This window comes from Hevea brasiliensis, chromosome 8 (assembly GCF_030052815.1).
Source record: "Hevea brasiliensis isolate MT/VB/25A 57/8 chromosome 8, ASM3005281v1, whole genome shotgun sequence".
NCBI classification, from domain to species: domain Eukaryota; kingdom Viridiplantae; phylum Streptophyta; class Magnoliopsida; order Malpighiales; family Euphorbiaceae; genus Hevea; species Hevea brasiliensis.
In genome coordinates, this window is record NC_079500.1 from 89357090 (window position 1) to 89382112 (window position 25023).

Here is a 25023-nt window from a genome sequence, read left to right on the forward strand (position 1 = left end):
TTTCTCCTATAGCTAAACTTACTTCTGTTCGCTTGTTTATCTCTTTAGCAGCTACATATGATCGGCCCCTGCACCAATTGGATATCAAGAATGCTTTCCTTCATGGTGATCTTCAGGATGAGGTGTATATAGAGCAACCACCTGGGTTTGTTGCTCAGGGGGAGTTGGGTAAAGTTTGTAGGCTTCAGAAGTCTCTTTATGGCTTGAAACAAAGTCCTAGGGCCTTCAGTGAAACAGTACAGGAATTTGGTATGCAAAAGAGTAAGTGTGATCACTCAGTATTTTATAGGCAATCTGAGGCTGGTTTAATTCTCTTGGTAGTCTATGTGGATGACATTATCATCACTGGGAGTGACTCTGCAGGTATTTCATCTCTTAAAACCTTCCTCCAAACCCAGTTTCAGACCAAAGACTTGGGATTATTAAAGTATTTATTGGGTATTGAAGTTATGAGAAGTAAGAAGGGTATTTTCTTGTCTCAAAGAAAATATGTCCTCGATCTATTGACAGAGACAGGAAAATTAGGTGCTAAGCCTTGTAGTGCACCAATGACTCCAAATTTACAACTGTTAGCAGGGGATAGTGAGTTGTTTGAAGATCCAGAGAGATACAGGAGATTGGTAGGAAAATTGAACTACCTTACAGTCACTCGTTCTGACATTGCTTATGCCGTTAGTGTGGTAAGTCAGTTTATGTCTTCCCCAACTGTTGCTTATTGGGAAGCCTTGGGACAAATCTTGTGTTATCTGAAGGGCGCTCCAGGAAGAGGTTTGTTATATGGTAATCATGGGCATTTGAATGTTGAATGTTTTTCAGATGCCGACTGGGCTGGATCTAAGGTTGACAGGAGGTCAACTACTGGATATTGCGTTTTTGTTGGAGGAAATTTGGTATCTTGAAGAAGCAAGAAGCAAAGTATAGTTTCTCGATCTAGTGCTGAATCCGAATATAGAGCCATGGCACAATCAGTATGTGAGGTAATGTGGATACTTCAATTACTAGATGAGACAGGTTTTAAGACCCCCTCTGCCTGCGAAATTATGGTGTGATAATCAAGCTGCTCTCCATATTGCTTCTAATCCGGTATTTCATGAGCAGACCAAAAATATTGAGATTGATTGTCACTTTATTCGTGAAAAGATTCAACAACAGATCATCTCAACAGGATATATCAAAACTGGAGAACAATTAAGAGATATTTTCACAAAAGCTCTGAATGGAGCTAGGATTGACTACATTTGTAACAAGTTGGGCATGCTTAACATCTATGCTCCAATTTGAGGGGGAGTGTTATGGAAAGTCAATCATTATATTATTTCTCTGTATATTCTGTATTTTGTATTCCTATTTAGGAAATCTTATTTAGGATTTCTTCCTAATTAGTAGAACACAATTATAGGAATCAATTGTATATATATACCCATGTACAGATTAATTGATATTAAGGAGAATCATCTCTTTCTACACTGCCCAACCAATTTCTAGTCCTCTCCCACAGCTTGTTCCTTCTGTCTCTAGACCTACTCGACCTCCCGTTGTTCATGTTTATTTCAGGAGATTGGAGATTCCTAACTTAAATCCTCCACCAGCTACTTCGTTGAGAAATCTTGTACCTCATACTGATCATGATTCTGACCTAGACTTACCCATTGCTCTTCGTAAAGGTAAGCGTTCATGCACTTATCCTATTTCTTTTTTTGTTTCTTATAATCAATTGTCTTCTTGTTCTCGGTGTTTTGTTACTTCTTTAGACTCTGTTCCTATTCCTAATACTGTTGTTGAGGCACTGTCTCATCTTGGCTGGTGTGCTGCTATGAAAGAGGAAATTGAGGCTTTAGATGCTAATGGTGCATGGGAACTGTTGCCTTTGCCCACTGGTAAGAAAGCTATTGGTTGCAAATGGGTTTTTACAGTAAATGTAAATCCCGATGGTTCTGTGGGTAGGTTAAAAGCACGCTTTGTGGCAAAAGGATATGCTCAAACATATGGGGTTGATTCTGACACTTTTTTTTCCTGTAGCTAAACTTACTTTTGTTCGCTTGTTTATCTCTTTAGCAGCTACATATGATTGGCCCCTACTTTCCTTCATGGTGGTCTTCAGGAGGAGGTGTATATGCAACAATCACCTGGGTTTGTTGCTCCGGGGGGGGGGGGGGGAGATTGGGTAAAGTTTGTAGGCTTCGGAAGTCTCTTTATGGCTTGAAATAAAGTCCTAGGGCCTGGTTTGGGAGATTCAGTGAAGCAGTGCAGGAATTTGATATGCAAAAGAGTAAGTGTGATCACTCAGTATTTTATAGGCAATCTGAGGCTGGTCTAATTCTCCTCGTAGTCTATGTGGATGACATTATCATCACTGGGAGTGACTCTGCAAGTATTTCATTTCTTAAAACCTTCCTCCAAACTCAGTTTCAGACCCAACGCTTGGGATTGTTCAAGTATTTTTTGGGTATTGAAGTTATGAGAAGTAAGAAGGGTGTTTTCTTGTCTCAAAGAAAATATGTCCTCGATCTATTGACAGAGACAGTAAAATTAGGTGCTAAGCCTTGCAGTGCACCAATGACTCCAAATTTACAACTGTTAGCAGGGGATAGTGAGTTGTTTGAAGATCCAGAGAGATACAGGAGATTGGTAGGAAAATTGAACTACCTTACAGTCATTCGTCCTGACATTGCTTATGCCGTTAGTGTGGTAAGTCAGTTTATGTCTTCTCCAACTGTTGCTCATTGGGAAGCCTTGGGACAAATCTTGTGTTATCTGAAGGGCGCTCCAGGAAGAGGTTTGTTATATGGTAATCATGGGCATTTGAATGTTGAATGTTTTTCAGATGCTGACTGGGCTGGATCTAAGGTTGACAGGAGGTCAACTACTGGATATTGCGTTTTTGTTGGAGGAAATTTGGTGTCTTGGAGAAGCAAGAAGCAGAGTGTAGTTTCTCGATCTAGTGCTGAATCCGAATACAGAGCCATGGCACAATCAGTATGTGAGGTAATGTGGATACTTCAATTACTAGATGAGACAGGTTTTAAGACCTCCCTGCCTGCGAAATTATAGTGTGATAATTAAGCTGCTCTCTATATTGCTTCTAATTCGGTGTTTCATGAGCAGACCAAACATATTGAGATTGATTGTCACTTTATTTGTGAAAAGATTCAACAACAGATCATCTCAACAGGACACATCAAAACTGGAGAGCAGTTAGGAGATATTTTCACAAAAGCTCTGAATGGAGCTAGGATTGACTACATTTGTAACAAGTTGGGCATGATTAACATCTATGCTCCAACTTGAGGGGGAGTGTTATGGAAAGTCAATCACTATATTATTTCTCTGTATATTCTGTATTCCATATTCCTATTTAGGATTTTTTATTTAGGATTTCTTCCTAATTAGTAAAACACAATTATAGGAATCAATTGTATATATATACCTGTGTACAAATTAATTGAAATTAAGGAGAATCATCTCTTTCTACATTTTTAAACTTGTGAGCTATTGTTTCAAGGGTTTATATATATTTAATATTAGAACAAATGAGGTAACACATAGCTAGTGTCATAATGCTCGTTGCAGGACCAGACCTCTGAAGGATTAACTTCTCATACTGTTTACTCTCATACAATGCTTTGCTGCATTTTGATCAGATGATACTTAAGGACGTGAAGGATCCTGCCTTTAATTTCCTTTCCTCGTCAGTGATCCTTTGTAAGTGGCGATAGGATAATTTAACCTTTTGAGAGATTGTCTAAAGAAAATAATTGCTTATTTCATACAGACATGAAATATCACCTTATTTGCGCAAATTTAGTTATGCGACATGCCCATTGAATGCCCAATAGAAACAGGTTAACTCAGATACTCCTTTTGATTAAAGGTATTATAATATCTAGGCATTGGTACGATGCTAGGAACCATAATCTTTACACTTAAACAATTGAAAGTAAAAATAATTGACTTTAGAAGATTCTGAAGCGAGTTGAAACAAACACAAAATGATTGAGGACTATGTAACCAGGTTGGACATAGTTGAAGAAGTTGATGATCTTGAAAGGTCAATCTTTTTAATGCTTTCTCACAAGTATATTACTTTTTTTCACCTCTTTTTATATTTATGCCGAAATCAGGGACCCATTTGGCTCTGCCAGTGGTCAACCGCAATCCAGTACTCTGTTTTCTATCTTTTATTTATTTTTTCTGGGACTTTAATGATATTTTCTTTCCTTTACTATTTTATGGTGCTGCCTCATGGAAGAATGAAGAGAACATGATGTGGAGAGCTCATTCAATTTTTATTTAATTTGTTTACATACACGCATTCACATACACAAATGACTCGTATCTGTTGCAGCTTAAAATTTTGTTCATATCGACAGTTCTTTTAATTTTATTTACCTGCTTGTCTGGAAAAAATTGTTTCTTCCAGGTCCCAGCTTGGTCGTGTGCATGGGATCTTAACAGTCCTCACTATATCTATGCTGGCTTGCAGGTTTGATACTTGACCATGCATATCATTCCATCTCAACTCAACTGAGTCTTATCTCAAATCAGTTGGAGTCACCTTTATGGTTTATTTATCTTTCCATATATCCCAAGAATGTAGGTAGCCATAGTTTAGAAGAGTATTTACCAAATCTTAGTTGTTGGGCTTGTGTTTTTTGAGTGTGACATATATGCCTGTGTTTTGCCATCCTTAAGGAGATTGTAAGCCTTGACTTCAATTTTACATCAGCTCAAAACCTTTTTTTTTTTTTTTAGCCCCTCGCCCTTGTTCATGTAAGTCCAAATATTTGTTAACTTTGCACCATGGTTTCAAATCATAGTCACGGTCGCAAGTAACGGAAGCAGGCCTATAATGGCTATAATGCAACGGTAACTGCCGGGCACAACGCGAATTTTTTTGAGAAATTTGCAAAATTCTTAAAATGACTATATATTAGTGGATACTAGTAAAACTAAGATAAACAACTATATAATAAGCACAAATACATCAAATAAAGACATTAAATCTATTATGTTTAGATATCATTAATATTAAACAATTTATAGTTAGGATAGAGATATTTAATGATGATCTTAGCTTAGCAAACAATAAGAGATAGAATTTATAGAAGAAAGGAGAGAGGAGAAATTTGGATGAAATTTTGAGAGAATATGAAAGATATATCAGTTGTGGAAGAGAGAATATGCAAGCAAAGAAAAGAGAAGCAAAATAACATTGTTTTCATGTGATTGCAGCAAGTCGTTACCGCTGCATAACGGTAAATAACAACCGTTACTGTTACATAACAGTCGTTACAACTTGAGATTTGCCTGTAAATAATGGTGTATCGCATAATGGGCCCCTTCAAAACCTGTAAATAACAGCCGTTACGTTACGTAACAGCCAGCCGTTCTTTGAAAACATGCCTGCACATAAATCTCAAAACCTTGTTCTTATTTTATTGTTTCTTTTGCAGAATGGTATGCTCTTGGTGTTTGATATGCGTCACACCATAAATCCTTTGCAATCCATTGTTGGACTAACGGCCCAGCCTATTCATACTATACATTCCTTGGTGCATAACCCAATTCTGGGTCACGATGCTCAAAAATTGCTGACAGCTTCCTCCTTGGGCCCATGCGTGTGGAGCACTAGCTCTGGAGAGAGGTTAGCTAATTTGAACCTATGATATCTATTTTATGGAAGTTGTGTGTCCCATGTTTATTTGTTTGAATCCTAATCCTAAATCGCTCCAATTCTTTCTAATGCCTATATGACAAGGATGTACTTCAAGGAAATTATGTCAGCTTGTTATTTTTTGTTTGTTTTATTTGAATGCCATTATGTTTAGTTTGAATCCTTATTCCTTATTGTTGTAATCAGTCTCTTACAACAATGATGCAATTTATATTCCTCCCCTTGGAGGTAATCCAAGTCCTGATTGTGATCTAAACCTTTCCTGGAGAGAATGTTAAATTTTGAGAGAATGTTAGTCAAATTACAGTTTAATTCATTTTAATTCGGGTTTATATAAGTGATTAGATTGCTTTATACATCAAAATTACTAGTCAGATCAATGTTGCAATTTAACCACTTATATTTACCCTTTTTATTTTATACTTTTCAGATGTGGGATTTATAATCCTAATACTCCCCCTTCAAGTGCAGCCATATGATTGTCACTTGACAATTAGTTTATATTTTTAACCTAATAGGGACCCAATTATACAATTTTATAGGCGGTTAAAACTCACAACTCAGTCCAAGCTCTGATACCATGTTAAATTTGGAGAGAGTGCTGGTCAAATTACATTTTAATTCATTTTAATTTGGACTTATATAAATGATTAAATTATTTTGCACATCAAAATGACTAATTAGGTTAATATTATAATTTAACCATTTATATTTATCCTTTTTATTATTATACTTTTCCGATATGAGATTTATAATCCGAACAGAACCTCTTTGGTATTATTATTCTTCATTTAGTCATTATAGTATTAGGAACTTAACGAGCAATATTATATTTTTATAGGGGGATTTAGTAATTTTATATTTAATTGGGGTTGTTTATTAATTTTGTATTTTATATCTCTATTTAAGATTGTAATGTCACGACCCAACCTATGGGCCGGACCGGCACTAGGACCTGGGCCAGCCTAAAGCCCCCGAGGCCCGTAGTAAGCCTTAACTATTCATTTACCCAACTCTAAGGCCCATTTGGGCCCAATTTCAAGAAACCAACCGGACAGAGTCCGGCCATAAAATGGACCTACCAACGGGGAGTTTTTGACTCACCCGACCTGTAAACACAATAAACAATCCATTGGGGAGCTCAGCTCACCCTCCACATACTCATATCATCATAATGATAAATGGGAGCTCAGCTCCCTCATCCAGTCCATCAAACATGCATATAATAATTTTACAGGTCCACAATAATAATTTAGTTTACAGACCCAAATCAAATAAACATTTCTAACACATGCGGAAATTCTAGGAGTAAATAAAATTACACAAATATTGATAAACAACCTGCGAGGAAAGGAAGCAGGTTAACCTCAAAAATATCCTCCTGTGGCCTGGAAAAATATTGAACAGGAGTGAGCGTTCGACTCAGAGAGTAAAATATCAATTTTAACCATAATCTCTATAACTATCTAAAACTAATGCACCCTGGAGAGTGAAATGCAATATCAACAACATTTTCACATCACAACATCAAAAAGGTAAATTTGGAGCACTCACGCACCCTGTAACATCAATCATAATATATGGGAGCTGATCCTATCTGACTCTCTTAAATCCAACTCGTGCCGTGAAGAACTCAGCTCGGACTTCCACTTAATAACTAAATCGGGGTCCCAGCGAAGAACTCAAGCCGTGTCTACCCCGAAGGACCGGGTCCCAGCGAAGATCTCAAGCCGTGTCTACCCGTCCTATCCATAGTCCACACCACATCACACGCACGCCAACGCACGCACACTGCTCCAAATTACCACAACAACATCCATGGCACGCTAACAGTTATGAATGCAACATAAATCGTGCCTAGAGTTTAACTACATAAATATATGCATATAAGTGATGCATGGGCATGCTTGAACATATAATAATATCGAAATTACAATTAAAATTAATATTTTACTCACAGACTTGACGATGGTCACTGAGGCGGCTGGGCGGAGGAAGAAGGCTGTCCCGGCTCACCTGACAATTTTATTACAATCATTTAATAAATTTGACTCAATACAAACAAAGAAAAGACCAAATACGTCCTAAGTCGTGCCGAAAATCCGGCAGAGTCTCCCCTATACCTAGGACCTACCCAACCTGCAAAAGGGCTCAAAACACACTTCTATATTCACAATCCATATGTCCACAACTCAATCCCATCACACAGCCCCTCCTGTGCTCATCAAATCAATCATCCATCACAATATGTAAAATTTCAATTTAGTCCTTATAATTGACCATTTTTGCAAAAACTGCCCAAATCAGCTCTAAAAATTCTAAAACTTTGCCCCGCGGTCCTTAGCAATATTACTAAGCGATTGCAAAAAGAATCATAATTTTCTAAGCTACCACGAATATTTTATGGATTTTTAATCCTATTTAAGCACTAGAAAATTACGTAAAAACAAGGTTCGGGTTTACCTTTGCCGATTCCGACTTCGGGGACGCGCTCGGGTCGTCTGACAATGGGGGGGTAGCCAAAACCTCGGTGCAATTCGGAGACTTTTCCGGTAACAGTGCATGTTCGCCGAATTTTGCGCACTGGTCAACTGTCGAATTTCCGCGAATCGAGGATACCTACACGAAGCCCATAACACGGGGGTTAGTACATAAATTTTTCAGAATTTTCTAAGCTCATTAAATGCTCGGAAAAACACTGCGAAGTTCCGTGGGACCCACCGAAAAACGGTGTCGGAAAAATTTGAAATTTATGTCGCCGCGAAGCTCTCGACGAGTGGAGCGTGCTGGTACCCTCGGTTTTCTCGTGGGATTCACGGTTTTCGAGAAATCTAGCCCAAAAGTCGAAATGGGCTAAAAACTTCCCGAGCAAAAATTGGACAAACCGCTCGATGGATTTCGGCGTTCTTGGTGTCTATGGAAAGCTCTCGCCGAGTAGATGATTTTAGACACAAGACCCGGTCCAATTGGTGGCCGGATCGGCCGGATTTTGGCCGGGGAAGCCGAAACGCCGCGCGCGCGAGGGAGGGAATTCGCGCGCGGTTTCCGGCCGTTTGGGGCGGCGGCCGGCTGGCTGGGGAGGCTGGGTGGCGGCGCCGGTCGGCTGGGGTGGCAGGGGGAGGTGGCTGGCCGGCGGCAGGGGCAGGAGGAGAGAGAAAAGAGAGAGAGAAGGGGAGGAGGTCGACGCGCGCGGGGAAGGAAAGAAGAAGAAGGAAAAGGCCGGTCCGATTCGACCGGTCCGATCCGGTCCGGTTCGATTCGGCCGGTCCGATTCAAGATACAAAATTTTGAATTTTTACTCTGCCTCGGGACCGAAAACGAGGTCCAAAAATTTCGAAAAAATTCCAGAAAACTCAGAAAAATACGTAGACTCCAAATATATTTTTAGTTTTGCCACGTGGTCTTTAAATTAATTTTTAAAAATCATCAAAGTTTATATTTTCGGAAAATCGAACCCGATTTTTAAAATCCGAAAAATCTCAAAAAAATTCCTAAAATTTAAATAAAATTAAAATACCAAAAATGCTCATAAATTTAAAATTTTTGGGGTGTTACATGTAATCTCTAAAAGCATAGTTTTTGTGTGAATTAATGTATTTTAGGTGTGGGAAGCTAGGGGTCTACATTAATCGGAAAATAAGCCAACTTCTGCCACCATTTACTGCATCCTTTATTTACGTAGGTTATATATAGAGAGATTTTCTGCTTGGATTAAATTCTTTTGGGTTTGAGAGCCAAGGGTTCTACATCAAAGAATCATTATTGTCCATACGATAAAAATATGCTGAAAAGCAGAACAATGTTCTAAATTAACCTTGATGTGTGTTCTTTGGGTCGTAGATGGGCCAGATTAGAATTAAGAAGCGAAATTATCACCATATTGTTCTTGGCTTCTAACTCTTTTGATGAAATATCACTTTTCATTTTTAAAATCCTATCAACATGTCATGCACAAGTTTGCACGTTTCGACTACTGCTACAATAATGATGCTGAGAAACTTCACCTTTGTAAAAGTTGAATCGGTTGTGCTAAACTGTTATTTGCTTTTTGTTGAAGGCCATTTCCAGTTCCTGGATTGGACAATCAAGGCATTTGTACGTCACTTGCTTATGGTCCCTTAAGCGATGACATTCTTGCTTCATATCGTCCCAAATATAATACATCCATTGCAACAGTTAATTTGCCATCATCAAATCAAGGGTCATCTAGTGTTCCCGGACAAGGAATACTGGGATCTCAAGTTCTTGTCAAGAGAGTAGCTGACAGCTTTTATCATAAATTGGGATCAACATTTGCACACTTAAGTTATGTTCAAATGGTGAAGTCTGCTATTGTAAACATGGAGAATTGCTGCCCATTATTAGCTTATGCAGATGGAGTTACCCATGGATTGAGATTGAGGGAATTGCCAAGTTTAACAGTGAACCAGAATCTTAAACCGCATCACCACCCTATCCTTGACGTGAAATATGCACATACCCAAGGGATTGGCATGCTTGGTTGTGCAAGTGAAGATAAGTTACAACTTTTTTCAGCAAAAATGTCATAGGAAAGGTATGCTTAGCACACCAAACTCGTTATTTCTGCTGCATTTCTTTTTATTTGATGTTTATGATTCTTATATATAGATTATAACATGACAGGCCAGATTTTTGTTCGGTAGAGATCTAGATTATTGATATCTTTGTGATACTCAGTTATGTTCATAAAGGGCTGATATTTTGCTGGCCTTTTTTTTTTAATGAAATTATACTTTAGATGCCCTAAAAATATTAATAAAATTCTGATTTATCAATTTTTGATATTTATAAAACTATAATTTCTTAGGGCCTATTCACTTGTGGAAAATAATTTTCTGTTTTCCATTTTTTAAGAAAACTGCAGTTTTTATTTTCTATGAAAAATAAGAAAAAGCGTGGAAAATATGTTTCACCCGCCAATAATAGAAAACAATTTTCTAATTCGAAAAATTAAGAAGATAATTAAAAAAATAAATTATTGTAAAATATATTTAAAAACTTATTTTATTTTTATTTTTTAATGTGATATTTATTTATTTTATAAGAATATGATTTTTTTATCAGTATAAATAAATAACTTTCCAAATAATTATTTAATTTTAATTATGAAGAAAAGCTATAATATAATTTTAGTGGTGAAAAGTTATTATTTTTTAGTTGGAAAGTATAACTTTTGTTATAAAGGAAAACAATGAAAAACAACTTAAGGCTATTTTTCAAATTTTAGTTAAATTTCTTCATTTAGAAAACTGGCACATATGAATACATAACTCTGTTTTTTTAATTTTCTTATAAAATTTTTACAAAAAACTACTTCAGTCTTTCGGAAGTGAACAAGCCCTTAGTTACCTCAAGTCCCACAAATCCAAATTGCCTAGTTTCAGCATCATCATCATCATCATCATCTGTTATCCATTAAATCTCATGTTTCTTGTGATAAAGATTCCATTTTGACAGACTTTTTTACTGACTCTTACCTTCCTGAAATCCTCCGGCAGATGAGCTTATGATGTGCGTCTTCAGATCCTCAGGCAGACGAGCTTTTAATGATTCTGGTATGTATTCGTTGAGGCTGACGCACTTTTGAAAGAAAAATGCAATGCATTCAAGCATTTGCTACTTAGTTATGTAAATATAGATGACCGTCTACTTGAGGTAATTAGATTTCACATTGATGTGGAGAATAGAAAAATATGTAGTGATTAATATCTGTGGAATCAAAAACAATGCACTATTCTGGTAAATAAAAAAAAATGCATTACTGCAAATAAAAAGAAAATTCTGGTAAATAATGTATTTGGTACTTTTGAGTAGGGGTGTTAAGAATCGGAAATCGAAACCAAATTTTAGTTCTTTTACTTTTTGGAACCAAAAGAGGAATCAAATTTCAGTTTTGAATCGGTTCAGTTCGATTTTTCGATTTGGTTAAGAGCCTCCAAGAATTGTGGACCATCCTACTTTTGAGTTTTGAAATAGAGGCTCTCTGATAGTTTTATTGCATTTTTGTCTTGTTAAAATTTCTGGTGTTTTGCACCCAAGGAAGGGAAAATCAGAAGGGCATTAAGTCTTTTTATTCTCCATTTGACCCAATATTTTGGCACAAGTAAGCACTTAGACTTTGCAAAGTACACCTTAATTGCTGTGGATGTGTTAATTTTTTTTTATTTAAAGATTTTTATGGTCCTTTTTGGGCTACATATTTTCCTTTTTTTACTCCTTTGGATTAAAGAAATTATAAGTTTAAAGAAATTAGATTTTATATTTTTATTATTCAAATATTAAAACAACATGCCTCTATGGATTTCTTTTTCCTTTTTTTTAAGGAATTTTGACATTAATTTTGGAACTAGTAACATGATTAAGGTTCTTTTATTTCCTGGAAAATTAATGTCTATAGAAAATATTTTTAAAAAAATTAACTTATTTTTCATTGCTTAATTATAATATTAAAAAAATAAAGAATATTACTTTTTTTTATTATTTGGATTATATTAAAGATGTTAATTTTCTTTCTATTGATGATAATTAAATTTAAGTCTTTTTTTATTCTAATGTTATTTATTTTTAATTTTATCCTTCTTTATTGCAATGTATTTTTTAATTATATTCAGTGTAATTTGATAATGTGTATTGTTTAAGAATGAATAAAATTAATTGGGTTTTTTTCCTTTTAGTTATAAATATTTACACTATTTTTTCTGTATTGTAGTCTATATTTTTTATTTTTATTCAATGTAATAATAATAATAATAATAATAATAATAATAATAATAATAATAATAAATAAAATAAATAAAATTTATTGAAAAAAAATTATGATCAATTTAGTTCGAATTAAATTGAAATTCAAATCATCCTTGAATAGATCTGGAATTGGTTGAAAGTATAATTTTAAGTTACATTTGGTAGAGTGTAATTCAATAAATTATGTAATGCAATTAAAGTTATAATGTAATATAATTGTCATTATATTTCTATTTTTATTGTAAAAAAAATATATAAGTGTAATGATAATTTTGATTTTAATATTTTATTTATTTATAATGTTAATAATAAGTGATAGTGATTGAATAGTGGTAGCCGAGTAATAGTGGTAGCTAAGTAATGATGATAATAACAACAAAGGTGGTTAGATGGTGATGATGATAATGGCTAAGCAGTAGTGGCAATTTGAAATACTGGCGGTGACAGTGGCTTTGTGGTGGTAGATGTGACAATGACTATTTGGTGATAAGAGTAATCAAGTGATGGTGGTGGTGATAGCGATAATGATAAGAGAATGGTGATGACAAAGTGAAGTAATGGTGATAATATTAGTAGTGATCGAACAGTGATAGTAATTGTATTGACTATGAATGAAAAAAATAATAAAAATAAGTAATTATAATTATATCTATTTTTGTATGTAATGATAATTAAGCATAATTGATTATATGATATAATTGTCATTTCATTATATCAATCTTTTTTTATATTACCAAACAATATAATCAAATATGTAATGTAATCATGATTTTATTATAACTTTATATCAAACATATTATTTCAATTTACTCCATCCTTTACTTTAAAGCTGGAAATCATATCCATAGTTATTGTACATATCAGCATTTAATATGAAATGGCAAACTAATTATAAAAACATAGTTAAGTATAAAAATTAGTTATATTTTGAAAAAAAATATATATATATTTTTAAAATATAAACAAAACTGAATTTAATAAAATTCAAAAAAAAAATTACTTTGTAATTAATTCGCCAATTCTTATATGCTTATCTACGTGAAATAGTTGATTGATAATATAATATTTCGTGATCGAGACTAGGTGAAAATAATGTGCACATTGGCCGGCACGTGAGGAGGAGGAGAAAGGCTGTCTCATTACTGCTCAGCCATTTGGTAAATCACTAAATCTCAACTTTAAAAATAGGACGAAAGGAGAGGAAACCTCTTGTGAGCATGAAAAACATCTCAAGTATCACTTAGAGAATTGGATTGTAGCCTAGGAATTATCTTTAATTTTTAAAATTTAGTAATTTAATTTTAAAATTTAGTAAAATCTATAATTTAATCTCTTCATTTAATTTTCTATCTAATTGACTATTAATTATAATAAAAATAACTAAAATGTTATTAATTCTATTCTTTTTTTAAACTAAAATGATTTAGTTTCTAAGATATTATATTATAAATAAAATAATTATGTAACACCCCAAAATTTTAAATTTTATGAGCATTTTTGGTATTTTAATTTTATTTAAATTTTAGGAATTTTTTTGAGATTTTTCGGATTTTAAAAATCGGGTTCGATTTTCCGAAAATATAAACTTTGATGATTTTTAAAAATTAATTTAAAGACCACGTGGCAAAACTAAAAATATATTTGGAGTCTACGTATTTTTCTGAGTTTTCTGGAATTTTTTCGGAATTTTTGGACCTCGTTTTCGGTCCCGAGGCAGAGTAAAAATTCAAAAATTTTGTATTTCGAATCGAACCTGCCGAATCGGACCGATCGAATCGGACCGATCGAATCGGACCGGTCTTCTTCTCTTTTTCTTCCTCTCGCGCGCGTTCCTTCCTCCTTCTCTCTTCCTCGCGTTTTCTCTCTCCTCCCCACTCTCTCCCACCCCACCACCGCCCACCCTGACCCAGCCGTGGCCGCCTGACCCTCCCGGCCAGGCGCGCTAAACGGACGGAAAACGCGCAACGCCCCCTGTCGATTCAGCTTCCACGGCCAAATCCGGCCGATCCGGCCACCAATTGGACCGGGTCTTGTGTCTAAAATCATCTACTCGGGGAGAGCTTTCCATAGACACCAAGAACGCCAAAATCCATCGAGCGGTTTGTTCGATTTTTGCTCGGGAAGATTTTAGTCCATTTCGACTTTTGGGCTAGATTTCTCGAAAACCGTGAATTCCACGAGAAAACCGAGGCTACCAGCACGCTCCACTCGGCGAGAGCTTCGCAACGACATAAATTTCGAATTTTTTCGACACCGTTTTTTGGTGGGTCCCACGGAACTTCGCAGTGTTTTTCCGAGCATTTAATGAGCTTAGAAAATTCTGAAAAATTTATGTACTAACCCCCGTGTTATGGGCTTCGTGTAGGTATCCTCGATTCGCGGAAATTCGACAGTTGACCGGGTCTGCAAATTTCGCCGCATGCACTGCACGGAAAAGTCTCCGAATTGGACCGAGGTTTTGGCTAGCCCCCCATTGTCAGACGTCCCGAGCGCGTTCCCAAAGTCGGAATCGGCAAAGGTAAACCCGAACCTTGTTTTTACGTAATTTTCTAGTGCTTAAATAGGATTAAAAATCCGTAAGATATTCGTGGTAGCTTAGAAAATTACGATTCTTTTTGCAATAGCTTAGTAATATTGCTAAGGACCGCGGGGCAAAGTTTTAGAATTTTTAGAGCTGATTTGGGCAGTTTTTGCAAAAATGGTCAATTATAGGGACTAAATTGAAATTTTACATATTGTGATGGATGATTGATTTGATGGGCCCAGGAGGGGCTGTGTGATGTGATTGAGTTGTGGATATATGGATTGTGAGTATAGAAGTGTGTTTCGAACCCTTTTGCAGGTTGGGTAGGTCCTAGGTATAGGGGAGACTCTGCCGGATTTTCAGTACGACTTAGGACGTAATTGGTCTTTTTCTTTGTTTGTATTGAGTCAGATTGTATTAAATAATTGTAATATAATTGTCAGGTGAGCCGGGACAGCCTTCTTCCTCCGCCCAGCCGCCACAGTGATTGTCGTCAAGTCTGTGAGTAAAATATTAATTTTAATTGTAATTTCGATATTATTATATGTTCAACATGCCCATGCATCACTTATATGCATATATTTATGTAGTTAAACTCTAGGCACGATTTATGATGCATTGATAAATGTTAAAGTACCATGATGTTGTTGTGGTAATTTGGAGCAGTGTGCGTGCGTTGGCGTGCGTGTGATGTGGTGTGGACTATGGATAGGACGGGTAGTCACGGCTTGAGTTCTTCGCTGGGACCCGATCCTTCGAGGGGTAGTCACGGCTTGAGTTCTTCGCTGGGACCCTCGATTTGGCTTATTAAGCGAAAGTCCGGCTTGAGTTCTTCGCTGGCACCAGATTGGATTTAAGAGAGCTGTATAGGGGATCAGCTCCCATATGTTATGATTGATGCTACAGGGTGCGTGAGTGCTCCAAATTACCTTTTTGATGTTATGATGTGAAAATGATGTGGATGTTGCATTTCACTCTACAGGGTGCATTAGTTTTAGATAGTTATAGAGATTATGGTTAAAATTGATATTTTGCTCTCTGAGTCGAACGCTCACTCCTATTCAATATTTTTTCAGGCTACAGGAGGATTTTATTTTGGTTAACCTGCTTTTCTCCTTCACAGATTGTTTATCAATATTTGTGTAATTTTATTTACTCCTAGAATTTCCGCATGTGTTAGAAGTATTTATTTGATTATGGTCTGTAATATTATTATCATGTTGGACCTGTAAACGTATAATGATATGCATGTTTGATGGATTGGATGAGGGAGCTGAGCTCCCATTTATTATTATGTTGATGAGTATGTGGAGGGTGAGCTGAGCTCCCCAATTGACTATATATTGTGTTTACAGGTCGGGTGAGTCGAAAACTCCCCGTTGGTAAGTCCATTTTATGGCCTGACTGTCCCGCTTGTTTTCTTGAAATTGGGCCCAAATGGGCCTTAGAGTTGGGTAAATGAATAGTTAAGGCTTACTACTGGCCTCGGGGGCTTTAGGCTGGCCCAGGTCCTAGTGCCAGTCCGGCCCATAGGTTGGGTCGTGACAAATTAAATCAATGGACTAATTTTGTTTATAAAGTTTTAAGTTAGAAAATATTTTTTTTACATTAAAGTTAAAGTTTTGTTTATCAAGAGACTATTTATTTAAAATACAAAACCTCCTATATTAAGTTATTTAAGTTAAAAAATATATAGAATTAAGGGCATTTTAGTTATTTATATTATATTTAACGGTAAATTGGATGAAAAATTAGACAATAACTAAATTATATGTTTTCTCAAAATTTAAGGATTAAATTACTTAGTTTTAAAAATATATAAATTAAGTTATAAGTTTTATTAAACATTTAAGACTAAATTAAAGTTTATTTTTGAATCTCCTATCTTTACTCCATTTTTATATAATATTTTTGATATAAAATCTTGCAAAATTTTTATTTAAGCTTAATTCATCATAAAATTAATATGTAATATAGATGGTGGAATTTATATATAAAATAAATAAAATTTATATATTTATGTATTAAATTTATAATAAATTAGGTTTAGACGAGTACTTTCATTAAATCTCATAGGAAAAAGTAAAAAAATTGTAAATTTAAAAGTCCTATAAAAGAATATAAAAAAGGAAAACTTAAGAGAAATCTATTGAGAAACTAAAATTTTATAAAAATTTAATTGATTTTATTTTTAATTATTCTCATATTTAAAATAAAATTTAAATATAATTATATAAAAATTTATTAATTTTTTTTTTATAAATAATTTTTTCTGAATAAAACCTGAAATTTAAAAAAATGATTGTGGTGGGAGATGGTCTCACAATGAAATGTATTTAAAGAGAGGAGTCAAAGGTCCTGTGTATTTTCTTCTTTATTTTCCCAATAAAAGTAAATAATAAAAAAAATACCAAAATTAATTAAATATGCGAAAATATAACAAAATAGAAATCCGACCTGCCGGATTCGAACCAGCGACCTAAGGATTACAGCAACAACTACAGTCCTCCGCTCTACCAACTGAGCTAAGGTCGGTTGACACGTCCTACACGCCGACGTTTACTTATTTAATGAATATAAATTAAATTCAAAAGTATATTATATTATTAAAAATTTCTATTAATGAGTTGAGTTATTTTTTTATATGATAATCCAATAATTTCTTTTTATATAGTTGTATAAAATTATATAGGCAATAAACTTGTGTGATAAAAGAAATTAGACACTATTTTAATAGTTACCTTTCATTAATAAGATTTAATTTATAATTATTCTTTTATTAATAATAAATTCAATTATTATTTTTTATAAGTAAAAAATATTATAAATATATTTTTATTGATAATTAGTTAATTTATAATATAAAATATATTCTACACTTTTTAGTTAATTCAATTGTGAACAATTAGATATTTTTAATTTTAATTAAGTTTATTTTTTTTTCATAATTTTAATTAAATTCAGTTAGTATTTTAGAACCGGCTAAAAATTTTATTAGTTAAAAAGGAATGGTTCACACTCACAGAAAAAGGCTACAGCCTAACTGTAGTGTGGTAGGGGTGAGCACTGTTTAAATTAAATAAATAAATCGAACTGAATCATCTTAATTAGATAATTCTGTTTGGTTTTAAAGATAATTTGGTTTGTTTTCGTTTGATTTTACATTTTAAAAATTTTAATTATTTTGATTTGTTTCAATTTTACAAAGAAAAAAATCAGTTGAATTGAACTGAACTTAATTACTTTATTAATTTTTAAATTGATTTATTTTTTTATAGAAAATTTATAAATTATATATAATTTTATATATATAAGTTATTTAATTTCATTTATTAATGATTATTAGGTTTAAATTAATGTCAAAATTAAATTAAATAACTTAAAAATTAAATTTAAATTAAAAAATTATTAAAATTCAAAAATTAATCAATTCAAATCAAACTAAATAAAAATAAAGCGATTCAATTCAATTTTTTAAAATATAATAATTTAATTAATTTTAATAATTTAATTCTATTTAATTTAAACCAAATGCTTAACCGGTGGCATGGTGCCACAACTTGCTAATGATGCATAATTATTTATTTATTTATTTATTTTATAGAAATGATCATAGCATAGGCATGGTCTAAGATAGTAAACCATAGCATGATGGTGTTGCATACTGAACCCAGAAAACATAAATGTTGAAATGAAAAGCCATATCTATTAATATAAACAGACACTTTCCTTCCACTTGGTGTCATTTTAAATTATTTGTAATTGATTTTAATTATATATAAAAAAAATCAAAATCAAGAATTAATGACTTATCTTTTCTTTATTTTTTCTCAATTTTCACTTCATATAATAATTCTTATAGTTAATCTATAATTATTACTATTTGTAGGTTATAGATTTTGTTATATTTTGAAAGTATATTTAGGGATAGATTATGAATAAGTTACTTGCAAAAATCACCATTTTTTAACTTGAATTTAATTAATATTTTTAAAATTTAAATTTATTCAAAATTTATAAAAAAATTGTAATAATAAAAAATTACTTATACAAACTTTATATGAATATATAAAATTAGTTGTATATTTTTTACAATCAGTTGCTAAATTATTAGAGGGAAAATTTTTTTTAAAAATTGATAACCGATTGATTTAGTCGATAAAATTGTTGCTAATTGTTTGAATAAATTACTGTTCTTTTTTTTTTTTCAAATTTCTCTTTCATTTTCTTTTTCTCTTATTTCATTTTTTTTCTAAAATTTTATCATCTTTTTCTCTCGTACATATATTTTTTTATTATCTTTTTCTTTCTTATATATTTTTTTTTCATCATCTTTTTTTCTCATATATTTTGTTTATCATTTTTCTTCTTTATCATCTTTTTCTTTCTCATATCTTTTATTTAATTTGTGTTTTGTTATGTAAAAAATAAAAAATTTTGTACAAATGCATTTTTTTAATAAATTATTTGTAGTTGTAATTTTTTTTTTAATATATATGGCAATTTTTTAAGTAATTTGTCTCATAAATATCCTTTAAATTTAATTTTTGTTAGTATTTTTGTTAATGATTATTATTAGCAATTTGTTATTATAATATTTTTGATACTAATTTAGTATTAAATTTTTATTAATAATTTATTATTTTAGTAATTTTAGAAAAATTATTTATTTAAATTTTTATTAGTTATTTAAAATTTTTTTTAAATTAACAACCGAAAGTCAATTGTAAAATTACAAAATTAAAAACACTAAATATTTTACAATGTATTTTGCATCGGTTGCTATTAATAACGAATTTCAATTGCAAAATCGATTCCTTGTAGTAATCGATATTTTTCTATCAAAAGTTTTTTTTTAATTTAATTAATTTGACAATTAATTTGGTTCTCAGTTGTTAGTTGGGAACTATTTTCAATTGTTTCATTAGTTACCAATAGTAACAGATTTATTAATCTATTACTAATTAATTTAGCAACCAATCTCATTATAACAGATTGAATATGTTGTTAAATCAATTAGCAATTGATTTTAATGGATTAGTAACTGATTCGGTCAATTACTAATCTAATTTTTTTAATATATTAAGAAAAATTATATTGTTAATGCAGATAGTTTATGATAAAATAATATTATATTGAATGAAATTTTATAATAGTGAAAACAAATAAATTTTAAATTATTTTGAATCAATTTCCTAAACATACTCATTAAAAAAATTCTTATACCTAATTAATGAGTGCCTTCTACAATTATTTTATTTTTAATTTATCTTATTTGCACTTTATCTTTTCACCATTAAATTATATAGTGTCATTAAATCCAGTCTGAAAGTTGAATCGGTGAAAGATCAAATGAATGGGTCAACAGTTTAACTAGTGAATTATTTAAAAATTAATTAAATATATATAAATTAATTAAAAATTAATTAAATATAATATCTATTAATATAAATAAATAAATAAATTACATTTTAATTATTTAAAATAAAATTATAACATTTATTAAGTTATATTTATGTAAATTTTAATAGTATTTTTAAATTTTATATAAAAACATCCAAGTAATATAATGTATAGAAAATTTCTATAAATGTATATTTTTTTAATATTTATGAAATATTAAGAATATATTAAAAAAATATATATTGTAATAAAAACAAATAATTAACCCATTAGTTAAATTAATTTTAATTTTAAAATTTTTTTTATGAGATTTTGAATTCAATTATTTATACCAATACTAAAATAAAAAAAATTATTGAACAATTAAACTAGCTAGATTAACCCAATCAGACCGATTCATCAGTTCAATCATTGAGTCAACCGAATCACTAAATTATTTTCTTATTTGATTTAATTATAAAATTAAATCAATTTGAAAGCTGATTTATTAAATTTACTAATCAATTTGATCTAAATTTAATAATTATGAAATTGTAATTTATCAAGATGTTTAATAATAATTATTAATAAAATAAATTTTATTATGAAAAAAATTAATCATAAAACTTCCCAATTATATTTATCTCAAAAGGAGCTCAACAAATTCTCCTCCCATATTTGGAAAAAAAAAAACTCCAGAAAATATAGACAGCAGAAGAGGGAAATTTTCACGGCCTTAATTAAACAAAGGCTATGCGGTACTGGTATATACTTACCAATTAGAAAATGACTAAAATACCTTATGATTATTGGTTTCTAAGAGGTAAGTGGAGGGCATTCTTGTCATCCTGGTATAGAGACAATCTAGCATATCCACTTGAAGCTCCAAAATCACATCCAATCCACGTCAGCTCTGCATGGAGATAGAGACATATACGGGGAAGAAACCAGAAAAATCCAAGAAAATGAAGAAAAACTTGCAGAGGAAGTGACTTTTTGATTTTTCTATGTCTAATTCTTGATTATAAAGTAATTTTATTTCATTATCACTCTATAAGCATATAATTATCAAAATATATCACCCTCTCTCTCTCTCTCTCTCTTAGACCCCTTAAAGGAAACATCTTTAGATTCCGTCTAGGCCAATGCAGTCATAAACAATCTTAAATAAGGTATGGTCACTCCTTCTCTCTTCTCTCTTTACGGGTTCTAATTTCTGTTTTTATTTTAATAGATTTGTTTATTTTTGTAATTCTGTGCTAAATGCAATGTTAAGCTGGTTTTGTTGTTTGAATAAATATTGGAGAATTTGATCATGAGATCTATATATTTTATACAAAAAGAAAGAAGTTGTAGGTAATTATATTGTGTCTAATTCGTGGACAAAAGAGGATTGGCATTCTGGGTTTTGTAAGGATAGATTTTTGAATCATTTGGTTATTGAACTTTTTTAGGACGAATCTTCCATTTATAGAATGAGGAGTTTGTATGATATCTTGGAGGGTTGTCTTTTCCCCCTTTATTATTTTCTTGGAAGGTATGTTGAAGAAAATGTAGAATTTGGTGGGGTTAACTGTTGCGGAAAAGGAAAATTTATCTGTTCAGTTATATAGAATGGTTTAATGGTGAATGAGTGATGAGGGATTGTGAAAAAAGTTTTTAAGGCTCGATTTTATAGTGAATTAGTTTTATTCAAATAAGAAATTGTAGCTGAACATATGGCTCTATGTTGAAAGTGGGTGTAATTGAAGAAGGCAGTGTTGATGTAGAAAAAGATATGCAAAAACTAAAAGCTATTGATATTGGTTTAGTGACTTCCTTTATGTGCTTTCTCAATGAATGAATGGGCATGAAGGATCTATAAAGATGTGGTAACAGTTTCCACAGAGGAGATTGAAGTACTATTTGAATTGTTTTATTGAGATGCATGTATCTCCTTGTGTTACAGGCTCAGATCTTCTTAACTTTCAGTTTACACTGATGTGGAATCTGAAATATTGAAAAAAATATTTAAGCAGTGTAGGACATAGTTTATTTCTTTGTTGTGTGCCTTCTATGATACTTGGTTGAGGTAATCCTCAATTTCAATTGATACTCTACTTTGAGAACCTTTCATACTTGCACTTTTAGATCTGAATTTTAAGTTACTGGCTATGTATAATCAAATTTCATTGTGAAAGAAGAAAGACCATATGTGGAAGTTTTTAATGCTCAATAAACTATGATGGTTAGCAGACTAAGTTTTAAAGTGGGTTTGTCTGATATTGGTCTGAAAAGATGCTAGTGTTGGAAGGAAACTTTAAGGATGTCTATCACTGATAATAAGGTGACTTCTGCTTATGGATGCAAAAGTTAGGTGTAGTTCAATAATTACTCTTATTGAAAGAATATATTTTCATTTCTTAAGTATGACATGTTTTCAAGTGAAATTCTTATGTGTTCCATTTTGTTTCTTTTCTTTTTCAATTTGTTATCAGACAGAAGATCTATTTTAAGTCCAGGAGTTGTTCTGGAAACCTTGTTACATTCCAAGTAGTCATTTCCTTTGATAGAACCTTGAGGGAACTTGTGAGAAGGACCACTTGTCAACAGCTGCATTGTTACCGTGTAAGGGAATGGTCTTTCAGTTTAGAGATGGAAGTCAATGCTGGAGGTTCCCATTCCAATTAGAAACAAGCTTTAGAGTGTCCAACATCCACCAATAAAGGAAATAAGCCCATGGAAAAAGAAGTGAGCAAGACCACTTCTGTGTTTGTCAATCATGGTGAGTTTCTTATTAAAATAATAATAATAAATAAATCCTTGTAGTTTCATTTATTGCATTTCGTCAGTTTTGTTAATGTATTAGAAAATTCATTATTGCTCAGTAGTTCTCCAATGCATAACTTTTTGAGTTGATGTTGTGTCTGTCTCTAGCTTTTCAAGAAAAATTGTCTTCTGTTTGTGAATTTCTCTAACATCTGCTGTTTTTTCAGTCCATACAACCTATTCAGTAATCTCAAGTAGAGTAGTTGAGGATGCGTATTTTAGAGACAAGGAAAAGGAATAGATTATTGGATTGACTCCTCCGAGGATCCAGAACTTATATCTTCTTCTTCTTCTTCCTCTTCTTTTTTTTTTTTTTTTTTTTCCTTAAGGGGCGGAGGTGGGTGCCCTTCTCATCTCCTCATCTACAGTGCAATGTGAGGAATCTGTAATTTTGAGATTTTCAAAAAAATTAATTCATCTTTGGGTTATTTTATTTCATCCTGATTTAAATCCACACTGTTAGCTCTTGTCTGTTCATTTCTGTTTCTTTTTATTTGAGCATAATCTGGCCAAATGTATCATTGTAGCTGCAATTGCTTGGCATGAGAGTAGAAGAAAGTGGATAGGAGATAAATCTCAAAAATCAAAAACAATGGCAAAGGATCCAATCATAAGGTATATTTTCCTTTACTTTTGTTTCTTTAATACCAGTGAAGAGGAGAGAAAGGAAACAAAAAAAAAAAAATTGTAGCTTGGCACCTCTCAATACAACAAGTATCTCTTTTAGAACAGTGAAAAGCCATCAAAAGGCATTTATTTAGTGTATTTCATGGTATTTGTAATTGTTTTTTGTTGCTATTCATGTTAATACGTGGAGAATAATTACAGAAATTTTCTTTGCAGCTGGTCAACAACCTATGATGAATTGCTTTCAACTAATGAACCCTTCTCTGAGCCTATCCCTTTACCTGTAAGATTCTTCATGCCTATAGAATTGTTGAATTTTAGTATTTATTTGTACGATCCCAACTAGAATAGTGTGTGTGTGTGTGTGTGTGCGCATGCACGCGCACTTGCAAGAGAGGGAGAGAGTTGAAAATTGAAGCTAAGGGCAAGGGATTGTTTGACAATAAAATAACAGATGGTATGCAAGCCAAAGTGAAGTAATTCAGTTTGCATAGAGCAGTTTAAGCCTTAATGGAATTATGATTATGATATTATATTGATAAATTATTTAAATTCATTGTTGGGCGATCGTTGATGTCAATTTGATTTTCTCTTTGGATTTTGCAGGAGATGGTAGATTTTTTAGTTGATATTTGGCATGATGAAGGCCTCTTTGATTAAATAATAAATGGTAACATCATAGTTGCAGTGTGATCAGAGACTAATACAAGGTAAAGAATTAAACTCTTTAGCAACTCGAAATGCAGACCGATTTCTTGTTGCTAATTCGTCTATTATCAAAGTATAATGTTAAGAGCCTCCAATGTACCTTCAATTGATACCTGCAAGACTAGTTAGCAATCAAGTTGTGATGTAATTTGAAAATTGTACCTCTCATTTCTAGCCAAAGAATATAGTTTTTAAGTAATTTTTAAGCCTTGGAGGGATTTTGTTGCTGCATAGTACCTGCATATAGCTTCAGATTGCTGCAATGTCTCTCTGTTTGCTGAATTTTCCTTGGTTTGATACTTGCTGAGGGCTAAAATTAGCCAACCTATGTTAAATTGACATGTGTGATCAAATTGCTGACCTGTATGAATGTCGAAGTAGCTGACATGAGAATAAATCGGATTAACCGACCGGCTTGATCGTTAAAGACATGCAAACACTATGATGAAATCATACTTGATTTGGAGGTATCATGTGATTTGATGTATTTTTCAAGTAGGATCCTGTGGTCTGATTTGTGATGAAAAGGGACATA

The 25023-nt window shown here is 32.4% G+C and overlaps 2 protein-coding genes and 1 non-coding gene across 3 annotated transcripts; 2 read left to right on the top strand and 1 right to left on the bottom strand.

Annotated features, from left to right (window-relative positions):
- The first annotated feature begins 4298 nt into the window (after positions 1–4298).
- LOC110652744 (uncharacterized) lies at positions 4299–11487 on the top strand. The gene is made up of 4 exons (XM_021808363.2): positions 4299–4483; positions 5454–5644; positions 9732–10229; positions 11194–11487. Exons 2-3 carry the CDS (start codon positions 5460–5462, stop codon positions 10222–10224), a joined length of 678 nt encoding a protein of 225 aa, XP_021664055.2. The 5' UTR covers positions 4299–4483; positions 5454–5459; the 3' UTR covers positions 10225–10229; positions 11194–11487.
- Positions 11488–17414: 5927 nt separating this feature from the next.
- TRNAY-GUA (transfer RNA tyrosine (anticodon GUA)) lies at positions 17415–17498 on the bottom strand. The gene is given in 2 exon segments: positions 17415–17450; positions 17462–17498. It is a non-coding gene; the product is annotated as a tRNA-Tyr (tRNA).
- A 3870-nt stretch (positions 17499–21368) lies between these two features.
- On the top strand, positions 21369–24700 carry LOC110651901 (uncharacterized). Its single transcript, XM_021807378.2, has 5 exons — positions 21369–21517; positions 22823–23109; positions 23681–23768; positions 23997–24063; positions 24387–24700. The coding sequence occupies exons 2-5, from the start codon at positions 23064–23066 to the stop codon at positions 24438–24440; spliced, it is 255 nt and encodes an 84-aa protein (XP_021663070.1). The 5' UTR covers positions 21369–21517; positions 22823–23063; the 3' UTR covers positions 24441–24700.
- Positions 24701–25023: the final 323 nt, after the last annotated feature.

Excerpts from the sequence above, each read along its gene's own strand:
- LOC110652744 (XM_021808363.2), top strand. The coding sequence starts at position 5,460 with ATGCTCTTGGTGTTTGATATGCGTCACACCATAAATCCTTTGCAATCC. Across the intron at positions 5,645-9,731 it reads AGCACTAGCTCTGGAGAGAG|GCCATTTCCAGTTCCTGGAT; the intron begins GTTAGCTAATTT and ends TTTTTGTTGAAG.
- LOC110651901 (XM_021807378.2), top strand. The coding sequence starts at position 23,064 with ATGGAAAAAGAAGTGAGCAAGACCACTTCTGTGTTTGTCAATCATG. Across the intron at positions 23,769-23,996 it reads GCAAAGGATCCAATCATAAG|CTGGTCAACAACCTATGATG; the intron begins GTATATTTTCCT and ends TTTTCTTTGCAG. Across the intron at positions 24,064-24,386 it reads CTGAGCCTATCCCTTTACCT|GAGATGGTAGATTTTTTAGT; the intron begins GTAAGATTCTTC and ends TGGATTTTGCAG.